Source organism: Lampetra planeri, chromosome 19 (assembly GCF_965212315.1).
Source record: "Lampetra planeri chromosome 19, kcLamPlan1.2.h2, whole genome shotgun sequence".
Classification (NCBI taxonomy): Eukaryota; Metazoa; Chordata; class Hyperoartia; order Petromyzontiformes; family Petromyzontidae; genus Lampetra; species Lampetra planeri.
In genome coordinates, this window is record NC_136125.1 from 1,365,147 (window position 1) to 1,387,522 (window position 22,376).

Consider the following 22,376-nt stretch of genomic DNA (forward strand, 5'->3'; position numbering starts at 1 on the left):
TTGAGACTGACGCCATCCAGACTGCCACTCTACGCCCGACCTCATGGAAGAGGTACGTAGATGACACTTTTGTCATCTGGCCACATGGCCGGCCTGCTCTAGACCAATTCCTCGACCACATCAATTCCATACACCCAGCCATCAGATTCACCATGGAAGTCGAAAAAGATGGCAAGCTACCCTTTTTGCATGTCCTAATTAAAAGGAGACCTGATGGTTCAATGAGCCACTCTGTCTACAGGAAAGCTACCCATACGGATGCTTACCTAAAACCGGATTCCCACCACCATCTATCCCAGAAGAATTCCCTCATAAAGACTCTACACCATGGAGCCCAATGCATCTCCGACCAGGAACACATTGCCAGTGAACTCAAGCACATACGCCAAGCTCTCAAGGCTAATGGTTACTCCGACTACACAATCCGCAAAGCCATCACTCCAACCATCAAGAAGGATCCTGTTGAGGAGCCATTCAAAACCATCACCTTACCCTACATTGCGGGGGTCACAAAACATATTTCCAAAATACTGAATAAACACAAATCCAGGTCCGATTCAACACAGTACATAAAATCCGTGATCTGGTCCCGTCTGTAAAAGATGTGGTTCCAGACATACAGTACCCTGGCGTCTACAAACTAAGTTGCCTCTGGTAGCAGTTACATTGGAGAAACCAAACGACATGTCTCGGACCGCATCCATGAACATAAAGCAGACCTGAAACATGGTAGGACAAACACCTCAGCCGTGGCAGATCACTGTTACAATTCAGTGGGCTCACATGACATTGACTTCTCCAAGACAGAGGTTCTCTGCAAGCCATCTGGCTACCATGAGAGATTTGTTCATGAGGCGATCCACATATACAAACACAAAGACAATTTCAACCGAGAAGATGGATTCTGGCTCAGCAATCATTGGAAGGACGTAATAAACCATTTCGGATCTTAACTGATTATGTTCACGTTTACGGTGACTTTCAGACCGCAGTCCACTCACTGGCATTAACTATAAATCTGTTGTATTGTCCGCAGGGAATGGAGTCTTTGCTCCGCTTCAAGTCTCCTTTCACCACTCTCCCATTGACATATTTTGTTGCTTCCTCTTAGTACCTATCACGCGACGGTCAATGGTATAGTGTATAGCAGATTGTATAATAATAAATAGTATAAAAGTGTAATGTTTAATATAATGTATAAGGTAATATATAGTATCGTAATTGTATAGTGAATATACAAGCAGTGTGGTATACAGTAGGGTGGGAAGAATAATACATAGTGTAATATTACAATGTATAAGGTATAGGGTGGTGTATAGTAATACAGTATGTAATTTAATGTTGGGTTTGTCTATGGCAGTATATAGTACGGGGTAGACTCGTGTGATGTAAGAGAAAAAGTTTATCTGGAGGCATATTATATTTTTTGCGACATATAAATGTAATGTATGACTTACTGTTAGTAACTCAGCTTATTGGAGAGTATATTTACTATATTGATGATATTGATGTAGTTTATATTTTAGTTTTTTTACGTGGTGGGTTGGCTGCTGCAGCTCCTTACTATTAGAATTCCTTCGCTTTATTACTGCTAACCCTACTTCCTCCCTTTATTACTGCTAATCCTACATAACACACGAGCATAATATGACTTTGAGACCCACCTCCTACACATTCCACAAGTAGTGACTAATCCCATATCTGCATTTTCCATAAGTATGCTAAATTCTTCTGTTGATTTGCAAATTCCTTTGTCAAGGCGCCCTTCCTCCTCTAACCCAGCTTAAATATACGCTGCCAAGCTTGGTGGTGTTCATTCAGACGCTGTCTTTCCGACAGACCTGTTCTTCACCTGAGGACGGCTGCTTGAGTTGTGGCCGAAACGTCGTGAGAATTGTATTTTATTATGTTTCATATTTATTATTTTATTATTTCCCTTCTGCGTGACTTTATCGAAAGAACCAAGAAGATAGAGAACACCTATGAAGGCCCGCACGGAACACAATGGGGTGGGTGGCCAGCACCACGCCCGGGTGCCTTTGTCTACCTAGTGGCGATGTTTACACATCGCACCAGGTACTCATTTGAGTCTGAGTCGACCTAGGCGAGGCCAAGAACCAGTTCAGATAATCGTCACTGATGTTGACCGTAAGCAAGAATCGATTCCAGGTCGCCAGGTTATTTGTGAAGCACGCTAACTACCACTCCCCACAAATGACCAAAGACAAAGATCCCCCGTATAGCCTTTAACACAGTAGGGGCGAGTGCTGTTAGCGAGTAGCACTTACGAAGGCTCACTACCCACCCTATACGCACGCATGCATTACACGAGCACTCCCCCAACACACTTACAATTAATGTAACCACATCCTATTCATACCGTTGCATGTTTTTTTTCTTTCAAAAAATAAAGGGCTATACATTCCCAGTGAATGTTCCAGCCACATACTCATTCAGCAAGAAACCTCCCCAAGAATGTCAGAGGCAAATGAAGGAGAAAGTAAAGGAGGGGGTGGCTCAGCGGCAGAGCATGGCGGCTCCCAATCAAAAGGATCCGAGTTCACATCCTGGGAAGGTGGTTAACTTAACCCGTCATACTTATTGGGTGAATAAATGCATACCACTGTGTGGGTTAGTCAACAGTGGTTGTGCTATGGAAATACTCATCCCTGCCATATAAATATGGAATTTTCACCGCTGGCTTAGGACTGTAAACGGGAGATGAGCATGTACATATGTATGTACGTTGAACTTCTTTCGCACCGTACATAGCCAACCGTGAAGGAGAAGGACAACAAGCAGTTCTAAATACATTTTTTAAAATTTAGTATCACTTAAATGCTCACGTTAGCAGGACATCACTTTGATTTTACTATTGTGGGCGATTCCCATATTATACATGCTGTATTTGTGTGATCATCTGTGTAGGGGTGGTTGCGGGAAGGAAGGCGGACAGAAACACAAGGGTGTCTACACCCACACACGGGTGTCTACATCCACGTCTGCAACGGTTAACCCTGGGGGGCCATGGGTGGCGCTGTGATCCCCCATAGCCCCACCCCTCGGAGAGGATTTCTATAAAAGGCGGGGAGCCAGAGGGCTCGAGGCCAGTGTTTTAAGCTTTACCAGTGAAGACTGAAGACCGGCAGAATAGGCCCTGGAACTCCCCTGGCTCGCTATCCTTCTCAGGGCCGAGCAGGGTAAGCCAGTGGCGCGGCCCCAAGAGCTCCAGGACCGATGCTCTTGTAAGAACACTGACTGGTTGGCTGGGTGCCGGGATCCGTGCTTAACCAGGGCCGGATCAAATAGCCTCCCCTAGCACTCTTAGTGGAGGACTGGGAGTAGGACAGTCGGGGGAGAGTGCTAGGGGTGTTCCCCATTGAGTACGGGTGAAGGGGCCGTTACCCCTTCAAGTGTTGTGTTACCGCCCTTTGGTTAAATAAACGAGTGTGCCTCAACTACGTCGTCTGTCTTGCTGAGAATCCACTACATCTGTATAAATTAGTTGGCATCCCATTATTTGGTAGTTCTATTGGCCTGAGGGGTAGTCCTGATATTCCTGGTCTTCCACGTAGTCGTTCTGGAGGTCCCAGTTAGAGTGCCAATGGTCTGAGTTGTCGTCCTCGTGATCACAGTGGTCACGGTAGTATTCCTGAGTGTCTTCAGCAATGTCGTTATTTTTGGTGAGTTTCTTGAATGAGGAAGTTTCCTGAGGGCAGAAAGCCTGGCCAGGAATTCGCTTTTGTCACACGAGAGGCCTCCTGGCATTGAGATGGCATGCGTGGAGTGCTGCACTCCACGGGTTTGGCCTTCTGTTGAAGCTCTAAGAATGTCTCAAACCGAGAGGCTGCTCACCAGTGAAGGATGCCATCACTTGAGTTAAAGCTTTTGTGACTGCAGGAATTCATATTCTTTGGATCTTTCGGTAAAGTCGCATAGATATGTTCAAAGAAAATAACAAAAACTACGACGTTTCGATCGCAACACAAGCAGTCGTCATCAGGAAAAGGGGGTTAGCCTCTAAAGGCAAATTGTTTATAAAGGTTTCAAATGGGCGTAGCCCAAGTGTCAGCAGTATGGGCGGGGAAGCTAATGCTAATGTAAGGGATTAAAAACGATATGCCCAGCATGTGGGGCGGTGCTGGAAGGTGATGTAGGACGGTGTAAGAGGTGATGGGAGTAGTGGGCAATGATGGTGCTGGTGGTGGGTTTCCACCAATTAAAGGGCTGCCAGGTAATCATTGCACCTCGCTTCTTCTTCCATGTATTTGTCCAACTCATGTGGAGTCTGTTGTCCTTGCCAACCTTCTCCACACTGCCCTGTCCTGCATCATCTCTCTTTCCAATCCAACCATGTCCGATCGGACCACATTGCCCCACCTCTTCTGCTGCCTTCCTCTTGATCTATTTCCTTCCACTTGCATCACTTGCACCTTCTGACCCACGTGCTTTTCCTGTTGTCTTTCCACATGACGAAACCATACCAGCCGTTTCTCTCCCATCTTCTCTGTGATTTATACCACCTTGAGTCTTCCTCTCACTTCTTAATTTCTCACACGGTCCTTCCTTGTTAAACCCAACATCTATTGTAACATCCTCATCTCTGTGACTGCCATATATTGGTCCTCCCTCTTTCTTGTGCCCCAGCACTCGGCCCCATACAACAGCACCGGCCTCACCACCATCTTGTACTATACACTACACTATACACTGCACTATACACTACTATACACTACACACTTTTCCCTTCAACCAAACTGGGACCCTCTTATCGCACACCACACCAGTAATCTCTCACCATTTCAGCCATCCAGCCATTGTTCTTATTCTCTCTCTCTCCTTCTAGTGATCCATCAGCACCACATCGTTGCACACAGGTACTTAAACTCGTTCGTCTTCATTAACTGGTCACTTCCAATTTTCAATCCTCCTGCATTATTTCTAACAAAAATTTTCCACCATATACTCAATCTTTGTCCGACTGATCCTCAACTCATTCCCTTCATCTTTTACACCCAGATCTTCAAACCATTTCAATTAGCCCTCTGCTTTCACTGCATAGCACTATGCCATCTGCAAACAACATACACCAGGGAGATCCCTCTGAATATCTCTCATTAATGTGTCGAGCACCAGGAGTAACAGGAATGGGATCAGGGCAGAACCTTGCTTCACTCCTGCATTGACTTGAAAACTCTCCAACACTCCACAACTGCTTTGCATATGCATTTTTCCTCCTTCATATAATTCCTAGATCAGCTGGACACATATCTCCGGAATACCTCTTATTCTCATATACCACCAGATGAGCTCTCTAGGCACCCTGTCCTACACTTTTTGTAGATCAATAAACACCATATGCATGTCCCGTTTCTTCACTCTGAACTTCTCCATCAATACTCTCAGTGCAAAGATTGTATCCATTGTTGACCTTCCCTGTCTGAATCCAAACTGACTCTCGCCAATATCCACAAGCTTCCCCAGTCTCTTTTGTATGATCCTTTCCCAGAACTGCATGGTGTGACTCATCATTGATATTCCTCGGAACTACATTGTGCATTTTTTTACACATTAAAAATACATTTTTATTTTACGAGGTCAGGACCACTCAGCTATGTAGCTATTTTTTCAGAAGGGACCTGACCCTAAATCATAGCCCAATTAAGAGGCGTATCATGTAGACATTTATAGCAGCCAAATCTTCTTAATGTATGTTTATAAATGTGGAGGAAAAAACTAGAGGATCCGGAGAAAAATCCATGCGACCACAGGGAAAACATGCAAACTCCAAATATAGAGTCATCAGAGTCGGGATCGAACCCACAACCTCCTGTATACCAGAATGAAGTAGTTAACATTTTCACCACCGTGGCACCCCTTTGTGTCCACGTGGCATACTTCAAGGCTTAACCCTGACAGCATCCATCACTTAATTGTCACCATAATATTTCCAGATTGATCTGTGTTTTCCAATTTGTCAGATTTTGTTGTTGTTATCAATTGCTGGACGAGGGCCTCCCCAGGCGGTCACCATCTTTTGTGGCTCTGCCATGAAGTATCCACCGAGCGCCCGTGGCGAGCGAGCTGATTTCATCGCCCCTTCTCTGCGTCACGACACACTTCATGCGCATCCCCCCCATCCGGCAGTCATTCTATCATCCTCCTCCCCCATGGCCATCATCGCTCACGTCCATCGTCTTCCAGCCACGCGATTCCATACACTCAGAAACATTACAGACTATATCTGTTGTTATGAAATGTGGGTCATACGTATATATCACTTGCCTATAAATTAGTGTTCGCCCTTGTTTATAGCGGCAATCATTTGTCGGACCAATTTGCCCCTGTTGTTCCAATTAAATCAATCAATCAATGCCCTGTGAACAGTCTTCATCTCTTTTCCAAGAGAGACTTATTTCACAATTTATCGAAGGCGAATATTCATTTAAAAAAAAGGTAGCATTGTACCGGTGTTCCACAATGGCTTCCGCTTGTGAATGTCGCCGCGCCTTTCTCACGTGCACTTTGCAGGAGTGCTTTGGGAAGTCCCTGTTGTAACTCCCAGGCGGTTGTAGGAATTGCACCGTTGGTGAGGTGTAAACTGGTAGGTGCGCTGACCACTAAGCTTGCCAAGCCACATCGGTTTTAATCATAATGGATTTTTTAGCATTGATCTTTCAACCAACATCACTCAGTTGCAGCTACATTCGTATGAAACGGAGTCTTTAAAAAAATATATACGTAAATGCTTTCCGCTGCTCTCGTTTGTGACTTTGGCTGTCAGTCTGCTTAAACTGACTGCACCAAGTGAGGGGCAACTCGTTATTTGACGCGGACATTAGAGGCTGGCACATTATTCAGGCTCTTTTCAATTTCCCACGTGAGCTGTCAAAATTGCAACGAGATGTCCACCTTCAGCCGGTACTGAATTATGACTCGTCAGACACAATTAGACGACGTTTTCCTTCTGCCTTGAATAAAATTCCCGACTGCGAAGTCACTCTTGAGAGACGGCACATTTCATGCACCTGTTTTATCATCCTTGTTTATACGATGTTCACCTGCCTCATAAAAAAAAAACCAATCACTAACCGACTGATTATATCATTATCTACAAAATGTCTGAATGGAAATGCTTAAGCACACTCGGGGATATATCACCGTCATTTGTTTTTAAAGCTTTTTGTCCTTTGAAATATTCATCTTGAAAAAGTGTGCTATTGACGTTTACAGTAATGCATAGCCAGTGCAGTGGATTCAAATCTCAGCGGGGGCTTCATTCAGCCCACCAACTCCTAGCTCAATAAAACAAACCCTGGGAAATATAACAGCGATTGTCCTTTTGAGAGACTGACTCCACCATAGTAATGTGGAATTTCCACCACTGCCTCAGATGACCGTTGGTGGGGATAATGAAAGTGAAGTGGCCATTTAAAGGATGGGACACATTGACTTTGAAAATATTTAAAATGGCTTCTGCATATTGCACAAATTCTCGATTGCAACTCATGGTAAGCTGTGATCTCAGAGTGACAGGTATTCTAGCTGTCGTGAAGAGCATGAAAAATATAAGGGTTATGTGTCCGGATATTGCTTTGTGAAAACATGAAGTATTAATGCTGGTAGAAAATGTGTGATACCAGCATGTACATTGCACATATGTCTTCAATGTGGTTGACAGGGAATGATCTATACATGATTGTGTTATGAGCGTTATATTACAGTATCTGTTACCCTTCAATTAATAAATATTGCGGTTGTAATTTTTTACACATTTATGACGTAAATATTACTATATTTTGTTAATCTCAATAAATTACAAGCTATGTAGACAGTATTGATCAAAACACAAAACCATAATCAGCAGCAAACTGCATTTACGGTGGCAACATTTACAGTGACAAATGTGTAATAAAGAATCCATATGCAGGTATTGCATCAGTAAAGTTGTACAATGATTATCCCAAGTATGAATTATTATCTAAATACAGTACTGTGTATTACAACTAATTGGAACTGAACACATATTATCGAGCGTCGTTGAGAACTAATATTGTGGGCACAAGCAATCCAGACCGCAGTAGACGCCTCTCTATCATGCAGAGTCGATTTAAAAAAAAAAACAGCCGTGCACCTCCTCTGTAAGCACAGCGGAACGTTCGCGCGTCTTTTTTGTGAACAAGGTACTGCCTCTGCTACCTTGCAGGAGGTGCAGGACTTTTGGGGAAAGCAAGGCAAGTGGCGTCCGAGGCCACAATGGGACACTGTCATCTGGCATCGTATTTTTCTGGTCACTACGACATCCGAGCGATTGCCCCGAACGTTTATAATCTTGAAGTGAAAAAAGAACGTTGCCAGTGTGTGCAGCGTACCGTGAAACCATCGGCGCACGCAGCATACGAAATGCGGAAGATATAATTCGTAAAAAAAAATAACAATGTTTGCACAATTCCCCGAAGCAGTTAATATTGGGCTGTTTTTTTTTTTCTCGCGCAGAATTCTAACGATGTAAATTCGCGGTAAAAGCTATATTTTATCTTATTTAAGGCACATGAGATGGAGGACATTCAGAGGACATGGGACTGGTGTGTACGCACGTGGGACCCACGCTCTCCGCCGCGCATGATAATGAAGCCAAAGGGCATCAGTGGAGACGAGAAATGTAAATGTTCCATTAGGCCATGAAGCAAGGCGCGAAACACACACGCGGGAGAGAGATCGCCCAACGCACGGTGAGTCGAGGGCCGCTCGCGACGTTGCGCGCTCTCTCTCTCCGTCACCGACAAACGCAGGAAGAAGCATCAAGAGGGGGGTAGCCGCCCACATCCTCCTCGGCACACTTCTTGCGATTCTCCCAAATGGAGCCGCTTCTGATCACGAACAAAAACTCCTAGGCTCGCGCGGGGACACGACCAGCAGGCAATGTCTGCGCAGGCAGCAGAAGGGAAGCGATAGGTATTGAGCTGCTGTCCTTAATGGCCTTTTAAGGCACTTTGTCGGTGATCAATTTCTTATCACACTTCCCACACGCTGCTTAATTGCAGGACTTAATTGGGTGGTTTTAAAAACAAATGCAACTTTGCTCATTGTTTTATTTCTTCCGTAAATGTAACATTGTAGAAATATTTTAAATTCCAAGGAGAGCATGCTGCATAGGTAATGTTAGGGTTGCATGAAATTACTACGTAATAAGCTATTCATTGCAATTTAAATTTTGCATTAAAGTGCACCGTGTCTTATTTGTCGCTTGTTCATTTACTTATATGCATGATTCTTCCTCTTCTCTTCCACATTTCACATGCACGAGCAGTAGCAGGAGCTCTCGTCTTTCTCTGCACTCAGGACATTGGCACCAACGCATCGGAATATTGCATCGATTTATCCAGTAGCAGGACCGATTAGGCATTCCAAACACCGAATAGCGAATTCTTTTTTAGACTCTCTACTCACAAAGAAAAAAATACCCACACCTCTTGAAATCAATAAACAAAACTAATAGTTTTACATTCCTTTGTGAATCCACCACTGGATGAAGGGCTCTAGATGCCGTGCAAGTAAATGGGGATTGTTTGACCATTCCTTTTCCACACTCGTCAACGCGGGTTGATGAAGAAAGTTAGCCAAACATCCCAAAACAGGATAACAGCGTTTGGGCAATTCTTGGCTGCCTCTCGTGCTTGCCTACAAATGTCGTGCGCCTCAGTGCGAAAACTGCACCAGTTACCTACACTGTTTTTGAGATGCTATTTGCATGAACGGCACGTTATATAATTAGCTTGTTGTTATTGTGTTGTTGTTATTGTGTTGTTCTTGTTGTTCAGATACCACTTTCTCAGGTTGCCAGTCTCATCGCAGTGTGTGACACACTGCACCATCACTCCACCACCACCACAGCTTATTCGTGCACGTTCAAACAATTAGTACATATATTTTTTTTATTAAACTCAGCCATTCAACCACTAGCAATAAAAAGTTTCAAATTGTCACTTTTATACACGTATCGTCATTATGATCTTCTCAGCACGGCTGATGTTGAGACAGAGTTCCCTAAGCCCCGATCAGGAACTTGCCAAGTTCACAGTCGGGCCTCTGGGGTTTCCCTAAAGTGGGCCCTGCCATCAGAATGTGGAGATGGAGGACCACCTCACACGCATTCATTCTCAGATAAATAGTGTTCACGCTTGAGCTCCAATTCATGCAAAGGCAATTGTCCACAAGAAAAATAAGAATAATGCAAGCAAGTCCCGAATGTAAAAAAAAACAATTGCACAATACGTAGCATAAATCCTGTCACCTACTTTATGCGATATAACATTTTGACAGCCACAAAATAGCACTTTGAAACTTTCAGAATATTTGTTTTAATTAGTACCCTAACGGCACAAAACGTGCTTCTCTGTATTTTCCGTGCAATGCAAGAAGAGAACTAACACACGTTACTTATTGACTAACAAGGCACTCAGTTGAAGGGGCGTTAGGCGTCCAAATTATAATTGCATGCTCATAAGTATGTCAAAAGTAAAAGTTGTTTTCAATATTCTATGAACGTTTGAAATTCGAATTAGTTGACTGCAAATTGCACAGTTCAGGAGAAATGGTAAATAATTTGTTTCGTGACTAGTCAAAGGGGAACCTACGAGCACTGCCTGTGTATCGTCCTTCCCTATACGGAAACAAACACAAGTTCCTCGTCAGCTGAACCAGCACCGTCATGGAATACTACACAGCTTCGTCATGAGATACATTTAATAATCTATAACTCATAAAAAAAATACATGAAAGCATGCCACTCGTTTACCCAGGAACACCTCACCGAATCTCAAGACTTTTTTTCAGGAGGGCCAAGGCTCCTTTTAGGAGGGTTCCACATGAAGGATGTTTTGACATTTGCTTAACGAGTTTGTGTTAATGATACCAAAAAAAACCCTCAGAATATCCACAGAAGCCCTGCATATGAAGAGTAGATAACACCCAAAATCTATACAGATACGTGAGTAACCCCATTCTCTGTAGCCATCCACTCGCTAATATCGGAGGCCAGTGGATTTGGAATCGCACGCGCATTATGGGTTTTGTTAAGCCATCCACCAATTCCTCTTCAAAAGCGCTGCATTGGAAGCGTGCACCACAATCCATGGCAATGCTTTCCAACCCAAGACACTCTTTCATTTTTAAAATTTAATTCCATTACAAAAGGAAACTGAGGTTATATGAGGTGTTTAGTATTTTGCGAGCCATTATAAGTCCTTGCCGTCAGCTCATTAGCGACGAAATGGCCGCTTCTCTTAAGCGATCGTTAGTGACATCGGTCAGTCTCGCCCGTTCTTCTCTGAGATATTTTGCTCCGTCATCGCTGTCTGGCTCTTTTCTTCCTTGGCTCCTGTTGCTTGCCTGTCCAAGCTCATTAGTGAAACACCTTCTGAACCGCCGTAGCCTTCCTGGCCATCGTGTCAACGACCACGCGAGGAGATCGAGCCGACAACCCCTGGATTGCAAGTCCGGTGTGCTAACCAATTCCGCCGCGACAACATCCCTATGCGACTTGTATTGCAAATGATTCCCATTCTTCGCCGTGTTGCTTTTTGAGGGCGAAAAATACACAACAAGATGTATTACAGCCCATGCTTAAAGCAAATGTAGGGCACGATGATAGTGAGTTGGATGCTTCCTACTTTGTATGTCAAAAGATTATAACCTCACCCTCCACCTCGGACACACATATTCTCAAGTGTCAGCGTAATCCATGTGGTTCCAGCTGAAATGGACATGCCTGCTTCATTGTTCTTGTAATCCATCAATTGCTGCGCCGCAGATCTGTGTTTGTCCATGCAATCCTTGCTAATCGCTGCCTATCCCCTCTGTCGTGTAACGAGTCTCTTGTGTCTACAATTTCCCCATTTGGCCTCAGTGGCTGTGTGCGAGCTCCTGAGGCAGCAGTGTTGAGCTGAGGGGCTCAAGTCGCAGGCCCTCACCGAAGATAAACCACGTTTCTTGGCTTATCCGAGAGGTTGACGGTCTCAATATGACACCTGTCAAAGAAATTTGTGTTTGCCGATTTGTACGCACGGTAATCCACCCTTGGCCAACTGCAAGGACACGAGTTCCAGATGCACAAAGAGAACCGTGCATTCCCTCGGCAAAAACTAAAGAGGAGATGACCGCAGTGGCTATGACACAGGCCATTAAAGGATGTCAAAGGCTTGTGCTATCATGTCTGGCTTATTTTCATACGTTAATTATGACTCTGCTGTCAGGGGCATTTAGGAAAGTACAAAAAAAGCCTAAATTTGAATTAGGTACAATACATTGATGCTGCCACCTGTATACACATGATTGTGGATTGTTCTTATGTCTCATAATATCCTGGGTAAAAAAAACCACAATGCCATGCAAACCCAGCAGAGGGTGTGTCTGTAGTGTAGTAACTCGGCGGGAGACGACTTCACGGGTAACACACTCTTTATTTTATCAAACTTGGTTACAGGTGACTAACACCTACTGAGCTACTCGGATGACCAACATCCACTTAGCTACTCGGCGACTAACGCCACTGAGCTACTCGGATGACCAACATCCACTTAGCTACTCGGCGACTAACGCCACTGAGCTACTCGGCTTCACTAGGTCTTCAGCTCCGTCTTCGGGTCTTCAACTGGGTAACTCTCCCCCGAGTGCTCTCGCGCGTCCCCCTTTATACCCCACCTGCCGACGTCGCTGCGAGCACCCACTCACTCGACCAATCGCCGGGCGCCACGCCGCGCCGCACCGTCATCTGTCACTCCCGGCGCGCGCGTCCACACCACGCCCACAACGCGTGCCCAACCCCGCACCCCGCGCCGCCCCGTGATCTATCACTGTCACAGTCGGCGCACGTCAATACCACCACTACATCACCCCCTACCACATAGCTCGCAGCCGACCCGGCTGCTATAAAAATATACAAACCGCCCTGTGTGCCCCGTAACACAACACCACAACAAGAACAACAACTAACGTAACAACACAACACGACGCGAACACTACCATCAGCAACCATCAACCAATGCCACCGCGACAATAGAACAATATATACAAACCGGCGAGTGACAATAGCAATGTGTATGCAGAAAAGAAAATAAATAGACGAAATTTTTTTTTTTTTTTTCACGACTCGTGCGGTGTCCCCCTCTTTCCGAGCGTCCCTACAACGGGACAATACCCCGGCAGAGGGGAACACCGGGCGAGCTCGGTATAGAGAAAAAAACGTCTTCATGAAAATTGTCGAGCCCTAGCCCGAGTCCGCCTTGCCGGTCCGTCGTACGGCACCAGACGCGGTTGAACGTCCGGTGGTGCCGGCGGTTCAGAAAGACATCGGCCAGGCACCGAGGACCCGTGCGTGCCGCAGGGTTCAGGCTCCCGACGGTCAGCAGCCGTCAAGCCCGAGGCACCTGGGGGTGGGTCAGGTGGAAACACGTGAGGAGCAGCCTGCGACACCTCCCTCCCCGAGTCGACGGTCACATCACACGCCCGGTCGTTACGGCACAGAACGGGGTCACACGGTGCCGCATAGGGCTTCAGTCGGGAGGGGTGCACATACCAACGGCGTTTCCCCCATTTTATCTGTATACTCTGGGGTCGTGCAACCCGCACAATTTCCACCGGTCCCCTCCAAGGTCTCAACAACTTGGGGGACGTAGCCAACGGTGCATGTGGACAATGCAGCCAGGCCTTATCGCCTGGTTTCCAATCATGCGTATGCACCCTCCGCTCATGCAATTTCTCGTTTGCAATTTGCCGCGACCGCGAATTCAACCTTGCCGCCTCCCGCGCTTCAGTCAATTTGGCGATATTAAATTTGATGTGGTCTGCCAATTTAGATTTTGCACGTGGCTGGGAAATCCCCAGTTGGACGTCCATGGCCGGATCGGCCTCCCGCCCATACATAAGAAAAAATGGGGAAAACCCCGTCGCCGCATGAGGGGCCATTCGATAGGCCGCGAGTACCCCCGGCACCTGTAAGTCCCAATCAACCTGATCATCGCAGACCTGTTGGCACAACATAGACGTAATCGTCCTGTTCAGACGCTCAACCATCCCGTCAGTCTGCGGGTGGTAGGGGGAAGTACGCACTTTCTTTGTACCCAACAGGTCGCACACCTCGCGCAACAAAACGCTCGAAAAATTCTGCCCTTGATCCGTCAGCAAGCGTTCGGGGGCGCCCTTGTCCAACACATAACCCTGGACAAAGGCGTCCGCCACCACCGCAGCCGACTGGTTGGCGAGCGGCCATGCCATAGGCCATCGGGTGAAATATTCCACGCCAACCAGCAGGAACCTATTTCCCCTTGGTGTAACCGGAAAGGGCCCCAAGATGTCCAACGCTACCAATTCGTTTATACGCGAAACCTGAATGGATTGCAGCGGTGGATTAGCTGCAAATGGTGGCGGTTTCCTTTTGGCGCACCCTACGCATCCCTTAAGAATATTCGCCACGTCGTTACCCATCCCCGGCCAATAATAGTCTCGCTGGATTAGGGCGAGCGTTTTGTGAAAACCCAGATGCATGAGCCGTTCATGAGCTGCCAGAACAACCCTACCCCGCATAGCAACAGGCACAACGAGCACGTGACGCCGGGACATGTTGTCCCACCTCATCAAAAGGCCCTGTCTGCACACCCAGGAACCGACCCGCGCCTCCCCTTCTTCGGGAGCGCCAACTTTCCGACGCAGCGTAAGTAGGGAGCTGTCGGACATCTGGAGGCGGCCCCACTCAATGAGGGGCAACGACAACAGCGAATCCCTCCCCGTGGGGGCGTCCTCTCCCGGGGTGTCAGTGGCGACGAGCGCAACTCCCGGGGTGCCGGCAACCGGGGGTTTGCACCGCGCTGATCCCAACAAACATGTGCAGTCCGTGCACGGCGGCAACCGCGACAAGGCGTCCGCGTTTGAGTGCCGCAACCCCTTGCGGTAAATCGTCGTGAATTGGTAGTCTTGAAGGACCTCCAACCATCGGGACAATTGGCCCGATGGCTGTGCCACGCGCATAGCGTATTGTAGAGCCGCATGGTCCGTCCGGACCGTAAAATGACGGCCGTAAAGATATGGCCTGAATTGCTGTGTAAAAAACACAATGGCTAACAATTCACGACGAGTTACGCAATAGCGTTGTTCTGCGGGGGAAAGAACCCTACTACCGTAGGCGACCACCCGTTCAACCCCCCCGACCACCTGTGAGAGCACCCCCCCGATACCCGTATTGCTGGCGTCCGTGTCAAGCAAAAACGGTTGTGTGAAATCGGGGTAACACAAGGGGGGAGCCTGCACCAAAGCGTCACGGAGGGAGCAGAACGCAGCCTCCTCTTCCGCCCCCCAGCGAAACCTCACCCCCTTAGCCGTCAAAGCGTGCAGGGGCTTGGCTATGGTGGCAAATTGCTTGACAAAACGACGGTAATAGGAGGCAAAACCAATGAAACTACGAACCTCCGCGACCGAGGTTGGCGTTGACCATGAGCTGACACAATGCGTCTTAGCAGGGTCCGTCGAGATCCCTGAACGACTCACGATATGGCCCAAATACCTGACCGATTCCCGAAGCAGAAAACATTTAGCCGGTTTAAATTTAAGCTTAGCGGAACGCATCCTGAGGAACACCGCTCTCAGCCGCTGGAGGTGCTCCTCGAAAGTCCGACTAAAGACGATAATATCGTCAAGATAAATCAAACAGGTATCCCATTGGAGCCCCGACAAAACCAATTCCATGAGTCTCTGGAACGTGGCGGGAGCGGAATGTAAGCCCATGGGCAAACGGTTGAATTCAAATAGGCCCCCAGGTGTTCGGAAAGCAGTTTTAGGTTTAGACTCGTTATCGAGTGGCAATTGCCAAAATCCAGAAAGCAGATCGAGTGTGGAAAAAAACTGCGCTCCCGCCAAGGCATCCAGCGACTCATCCATCCTGGGGAGCGGATACGCATCCGCCATCGAGATTTTGTTTAAGCGGCGGAAATCGACACAAAACCGCAAGGACCCGTCCTGTTTCTTTACTAGGACAATAGGAGCACCCCACGGACTAGAAGAGGGCGAAATGATATCTGCCGCCAACATATCATTAACCGCCGATTGCACATGTTCCTTCTCGGCCGGGCTGAGCCGGAAGGGATTCTGACGAATAGGGGCCGCGTCCCCTGTAGCTATGTGGTGGCGCAACAGGTCAGTGCAGCCGATATCGTACTTATGTTTGCTGAACACGTCAGCAAACTCGATGAGCAAACCCCTCAATGCTCCCAATTGCACCCCGGACAAGTTATCTGAACCCGCACACAGCGAGTCCAACCACTCAGTCCCCTCATCACTCAGAGGATGCGACTTGACAGTGAAATCTGCTTGAGCCACGAGCCGTTCCTCAACGGGTAGCGGCGCGGCGTGAGCCAGCACCATTCCCTGCGCAATTACGGCCGGCCGCGACCCCGTATTCAGGACCATTACGAACGGCTCACTGTCCCCTCTCACCATGGTTTGAGCAACCGCTAAGTCGAGGCCCTTACTGGCTCTGTTTGACGGCCCCAACAGCACCCCCTGTGCCTCCGCACCCACCTCGAGTGGCTTCCTGAACCGAAGGGGTACTAACATTTGCGATCCCGGGGGCACCCGTACAGTGTGAGTCGCCAGCGCCTGCACCGTCGCACAAACCGTGCGCACTTTGGTAGGGCTCGACAAGAAGGCAACCCGCCGACCTGACGGAAGCTCTATGCAGGCCTGATCTATAAGAATTTTGATGGGCATTTTTGACAAAAAGTCCGTACCTAGCAAACAGGGAACGGCCAGCGATGATGATACAAAAATAGGGCCCGCTAATTTAATGTCACCAATGCAAATAGTCGCCCGAATCTGGCCGATGATCCCCAGGGATCCCCCATTCGCCGCATAAAATGGCACGTCTACCGGCAGAAGGGGTCTACTTTGGACGGGAAGAATGTTATAAATAAGGTCCGAGATGATGGTGGCCGACGCACCCGTGTCAACAAGCACCCGGACCTCAACCCCGTCAATGAACCCCGTTACCACGGACGACCCGGCCGACGCAGCCACGATCCTGTGAGCCAATTCGGACCACTCGACTGCTTGCGGGCCGCGTACAGACCCCCCTCGCCGAATTGAACCCCCGGCACCCAGCCGCGAACCCCCCACCGCGAAGCGGCGACCCGAATGTGCCGTGTTTGTGGACCGAACGTGTGAGGTGCCGCGACTTGCCGGGTTTTGTTGGGATGACTTGTGGCCCTGGTCGTCGTCCCGACGTGGTCCTGCGGCGCGCGGACGCGGGGCCCGGCACCCGGCTGCGACGTGACCCCGAAGGCCGCAGTTGTAGCAGACGACGGACGTCGTAGGTTTCGGTTGCTCCAGCTTGCGGGGCGAACGTGCGGGCGAACGACCTCCCGTTCTCCACTCCCCCGGACACGATGCAGCGAAGCCCCGCTCCTGCACCGCAGCTGGCTGAGGTTCGGCGATCGTGGCGGCCAGTGCCGCATTCCCCGGCCATTTGCAGACGACCCCCGGCCTGCGTTTGAGGACCTCGTACGCGTGAATGCTCGTGGCGATCGCCAGGGAGCAGATCTCCATCTCGTCTGCCACGTTGATGGGGACCCCCAACTCGTGGGCCAACACCAGCAGCTGCTCCGTCACCATGGCGTCCTTCCCCTCCTTATCCATGCGGGGAAAAGCCGCGTCCGCCAAGGCGAGTAGTGCCGTGCGGTAGGCTAGCGTCGTTTCCCCATCCACCTTCCGCCGATCGTAGAACTGGTGGCGACACGTGGAGGGCGGCCCGAACACCTTCGCCATCAGGTGTAGTGCGGCCTGGAGCGTAGAGCGGGACGACCTTGCAGCAGATGTGAAGGCTGCAAGCGCGTCGTCGTCAAGCATCGCTGGCAACGCACACAGGGCAGTGGTGTCGGACCACCCCGACATCTCCTGATGAGCGAGGAACCTTCGTTGGAAGGCTCCCCAGTCGCCCCCATCCGCCTTGAACGCCGACAGCGCGGGCAATCTTTGCTGGAGGACCCGATCGTCGTCGACGTCGGAGAGATTTTCCCGCGCTCCGCTGGAGTTGTGTAATATGTCGGCTCGGTTGTCAGGCGCAAAATGGAGGGCTCCGGCGCGCGCTGATGACGTGGGCTGCGCTGCGCGGAGGTGTCCGGCCACGTGGCGTCCGTCTTTCCCGCCAATCAATGGCGGCCCCTCAAAAACGGCGGGAACTTCCAGACTTTCGGCGCGAAGCGCCGTTTGGCGGGATCCCGCCAGCCTCGCTCCTTCCTCCAACCCCGCAGCCGTTTTCCCGCCCGCTGGAACGGAAATCTCGGCCAAGATTGCAGCGGCGGCGAGCAGCAACTCCGCCAACCGGGAGTGCGCGTCCTGGAGGCTGGTGTCGGAGGCAAGCGGAGCGTCGGCCATCACCGCGAAGTGCTGCATCGGCGGCAACTCCTCGTCCTCTACTACCGAGGTCGGTGTCCCCGGTACGCCGTCGTCATCCCGACCTCGCTCGTGGGTACGGGTAGTCTTCCTTGTGTCCATACTTCTTGAAGACAGGTTTACTTCTGACGCCAGTTGTAGTGTAGTAACTCGGCGGGAGACGACTTCACGGGTAACACACTCTTTATTTTATCAAACTTGGTTACAGGTGACTAACACCTTCTGAGCTACTCGGATGACCAACATCCACTTAGCTACTCGGCGACTAACGCCACTGAGCTACTCGGATGACCAACATCCACTTAGCTACTCGGCGACTAACGCCACTGAGCTACTCGGCTTCACTAGGTCTTCAGCTCCGTCTTCGGGTCTTCAACTGGGTAACTCTCCCCCGAGTGCTCTCGCGCGTCCCCCTTTATACCCCACCTGCCGACGTCGCTGCGAGCACCCACTCACTCGACCAATCGCCGGGCGCCACGCCGCGCCGCACCGTCATCTGTCACTCCCGGCGCGCGCGTCCACACCACGCCCACAACGCGTGCCCAACCCCGCACCCCGCGCCGCCCCGTGATCTATCACTGTCACAGTCGGCGCACGTCAATACCACCACTACATGTCTATGCACAGAAGGCACCAATATTAACAAAAACTAAGGCTTTTCAGGGATTGCTGTGTCAGCAAACAGCCTTGTAAGGTCATGCGGCTTTCAACATCCCGCATGACAACCACACATATGTTTGGAGTCAAGTAACTTATCGGTAGTGTTTGAACATCCCTATACTGTCATCGTGGGCTTATATGTTTTGCTTTAGTAAAGTCAACTCCCTCTACTTTGGAGGTGCTGTTATAGAAGGAGGCTGTAATCTGTAATTTGATGAGACAAGACCAGTTGCCAATTCCTTGCTTGGTTGATTTTGGAATACTACAGTCTCTTGTGTCTTGTGAATGTTTGATTTTGAAAATGATCTGCAGCATTGGAGAGCAACGTGATACACGTATAAAAAGGATCGCATTATCATAATCATATAAAGAAAGGCAGACACAAGTAATCTCGTGCTGTTACTCAATTACCTGTTTGTAATCAGATTATTTTGTATATATTCTTTAGTGTATACCAATTAGTTGATTTGCGATTTTTTTATTCATTGGAAAATAATTCCAACACAAATAGTCGACGATTTCAATTGCATGAGCAGTTTGCATGAATGCGATACAGCAGCAACCAAAGTGTACATATCTCGTGTGACAAAGCATTTTAATTAGAGTAGAGTGCTGATATTTTTCCACATTAAATCGACTTAACATATGACTTTTTAGAAACCGTGCATGAAAAAATAATTGCGTAATCGAATGAAGTTTCTTTGGATGTACAAAATATGAGATTATGCTATGAATACAGCTTCAGCTTTGGCTCCGAGGACAGTGTGGTCATGGAAATCGCATGCTTGAACAAAGTCGACAAAAACCTCGGATGGGTCTGAAACACATCGCACTTTCGATTCGGCGCTTTCTGCAATTCCTCATTCCAATAAACAAAAAAATTTTCTCCCCTTAACCTCGGCCGTGATTATTATTTTTTTACTAAAAATTACCCTGGCTACAATGACAGTGGCGAGTGGTGGTACGGTGGCGAGATGTTAACTACCTCGCCTGGTATGCAGGAAGTCTGCTGTACATTTTGTGGTGTCTCCTTCCCCGTTGGTCACGTGGATTTTTCCGGGTTCACTGTTTTTCTCCTTTCCCTCCACATTTAGAATCAACATCACGCATTCAGTGCATTTGGCTGCTATAAATGTCCACGCGATAAGCCACTTATTGTTGAGCTATCATCTGTGGGTAGGTCGCTTCTGAAAAAAGAGCTGTACAGCTCAGTGGGCGTTACATAGTAATAAGTAATAAAAATGTAAGTGTGATTCTGCGCACTCCACACATGCCGAGCGAGCGCGTGGCGCCGGCGGGTGGAGATGCGAACGCACCTCAGGCCGTAGAGCACCGTTCCATCCGGGTGAAGGCGAATCATGCGGTTCTTCACCGTCACGCCGTGCACAAACGACTTCTTGTCGTTCAGGAAGTAGGTGTCGGGCACCCACAGCTGGTCGGCCACGCGGTTGTCCAGAGTCAGATTCAGAGGGATGACCGTGTAGGAGAGCCGCTTGTCCGTCCAGCACTGCTGGAAGTACATAGTGAGCGTGTAGTCCTGCGGGGGACAAACGGGAGAGGAAGCACTTCATGTCAAGTGCATCTCTGTAGACACAGCCTGTGTACGGTGATCGATATGGAAAGGTAGCAGTCCCCATCCGTTCTGCAGCCCACGTTCGTGTCAAGCCAGCAGTTTGATTCCCACACCCATGCTGGAAATGTATTAAACTGCCGCACCACTGAAGTGCACTCTGCTGTACAGTGAACATGAAATTCCCTATGACAGCGTTGTCAACAATAAGCCTTTGTGTTCTGGTTATAAGATGTTGTGCCCTGGTCAGAAGATTAGTTGCTCTATAGCTCGTGTGGAATTACCACCACTGGATCAGGAATGCCAATGTTCATTGAGTGGGGAGAGATTTTCACTCTTCTGATTTGATAGTTCATGCGTCCTTATTGTAAAATATCACTTTGAACCAAAATCATAACAAATTACTGAAATACTTTTTTATGATTGAAATATTGGTGAGGTGTAGTGGTTAGCGTACTGTTGCACATGGACACTAGTTTCACTCTCTGCCACGGTTAACATCAGTGGCGAGTAAGCTGTAAACTATTTAAAAACTAGAAACCAAATCGATATCTCGTGGTCTTTGGCAGCCATTCCTTCCGACTCCACCACCCCAGTCAAAACCCCATACTGACCAGTGGCCACTGACACAGAGTAGGAAGTCCTTAATCTGGCAATGGATTGCCAAAGGGATTTAAAGCGTGATTATTATTTTTTTATAAATTATATTTTTCAAGTCTCCTTGAAAAAAAAGTATCTCAATGACTACTTATCCAATCAAATGAAGTAATTTGATTGGCGAATTCTCACCTAATTTTTAAAGTAGAATCGTATTTCTCACTAAAATAACCGCAACATTGTATAATGTTGTAGCAACTTAAGAGAAACGCTGTCGTTAAACTAAACTGCAGGGTATATCGGTGTGCACACGCAAACCCGGGCTACATTTCTCACTTTGCTTTAAATGGCAATTTTAATCTGGCCTCTAATCACGCATATTTCTTCTACAATGTCGAATTCATTTGCCATTCTCACCAAGCCCCTGACACAAGTAAGCAACTTTTCAAACCAATATTGCCCGAGCTTATAAATCGGGAGCTGCATGGCTGGTGCACATTTGATTGGAACCAATTCATGTCAACTGCCAACAAACAGCACCGTGCGGCACCTGATAAGCGGAGGTTTTTTTTATGGAGTCTAAAAATAGGCAGCTGCTATAAAATACACGCCTGCACCTTCGAATGATGTACGGGTCTAATGCTGTCAGCGATGTCCAACGTTATGCACAGGGCTTCGGTAACTACCGCAAGGACGCTTATGAGGACGCTAAATGTCGGCATAAGCCGGTTTACATCATCACGCTTGCCTACACGAGTGAGCATTATGACAATTTTATGAACCGGCCCCATCAATAAAAATGCCACGGAGATAGTTTTTCTCTGAGACGTGCTTTGAATACAAATGTAAACACCGTGCAGATGACATTGCGACATTAAGAGAAACCATTGCTGCAAATTAGGCCCAAATGAATATGTATGTGTGCTCTACTACAACAACAAAATCTCTGTCTTAGTCGGATTCAAACTAATACTATCAAAGGGCTGTCGTTAGCATTCTCAAGTCCCAAGCAGAAGAAACTCACCGTGAGATTAGATGTTGTTTATACGCGTGATTGTTGTTCGAGTGATCGGAAATTAGTGACTACTGTGGCTCGTTTGATAAAGCTCAT

General features: G+C 48.1%; 1 protein-coding gene across 1 annotated transcript in view; it reads right to left on the reverse strand.

Moving 5' to 3' along the window:
* LOC144723944 (gamma-aminobutyric acid receptor subunit beta-3-like) overlaps positions 1-22,376 on the reverse strand; it is a 274,548-nt gene that overhangs the window by 125,032 nt on the left and 127,140 nt on the right. Inside the window, exon 4 of the mRNA XM_078602729.1 lies at positions 20,415-20,635. Coding sequence (XP_078458855.1) covers positions 20,415-20,635 — 221 coding nt within the window. The remainder of the gene's footprint in view (positions 1-20,414; positions 20,636-22,376) is intronic.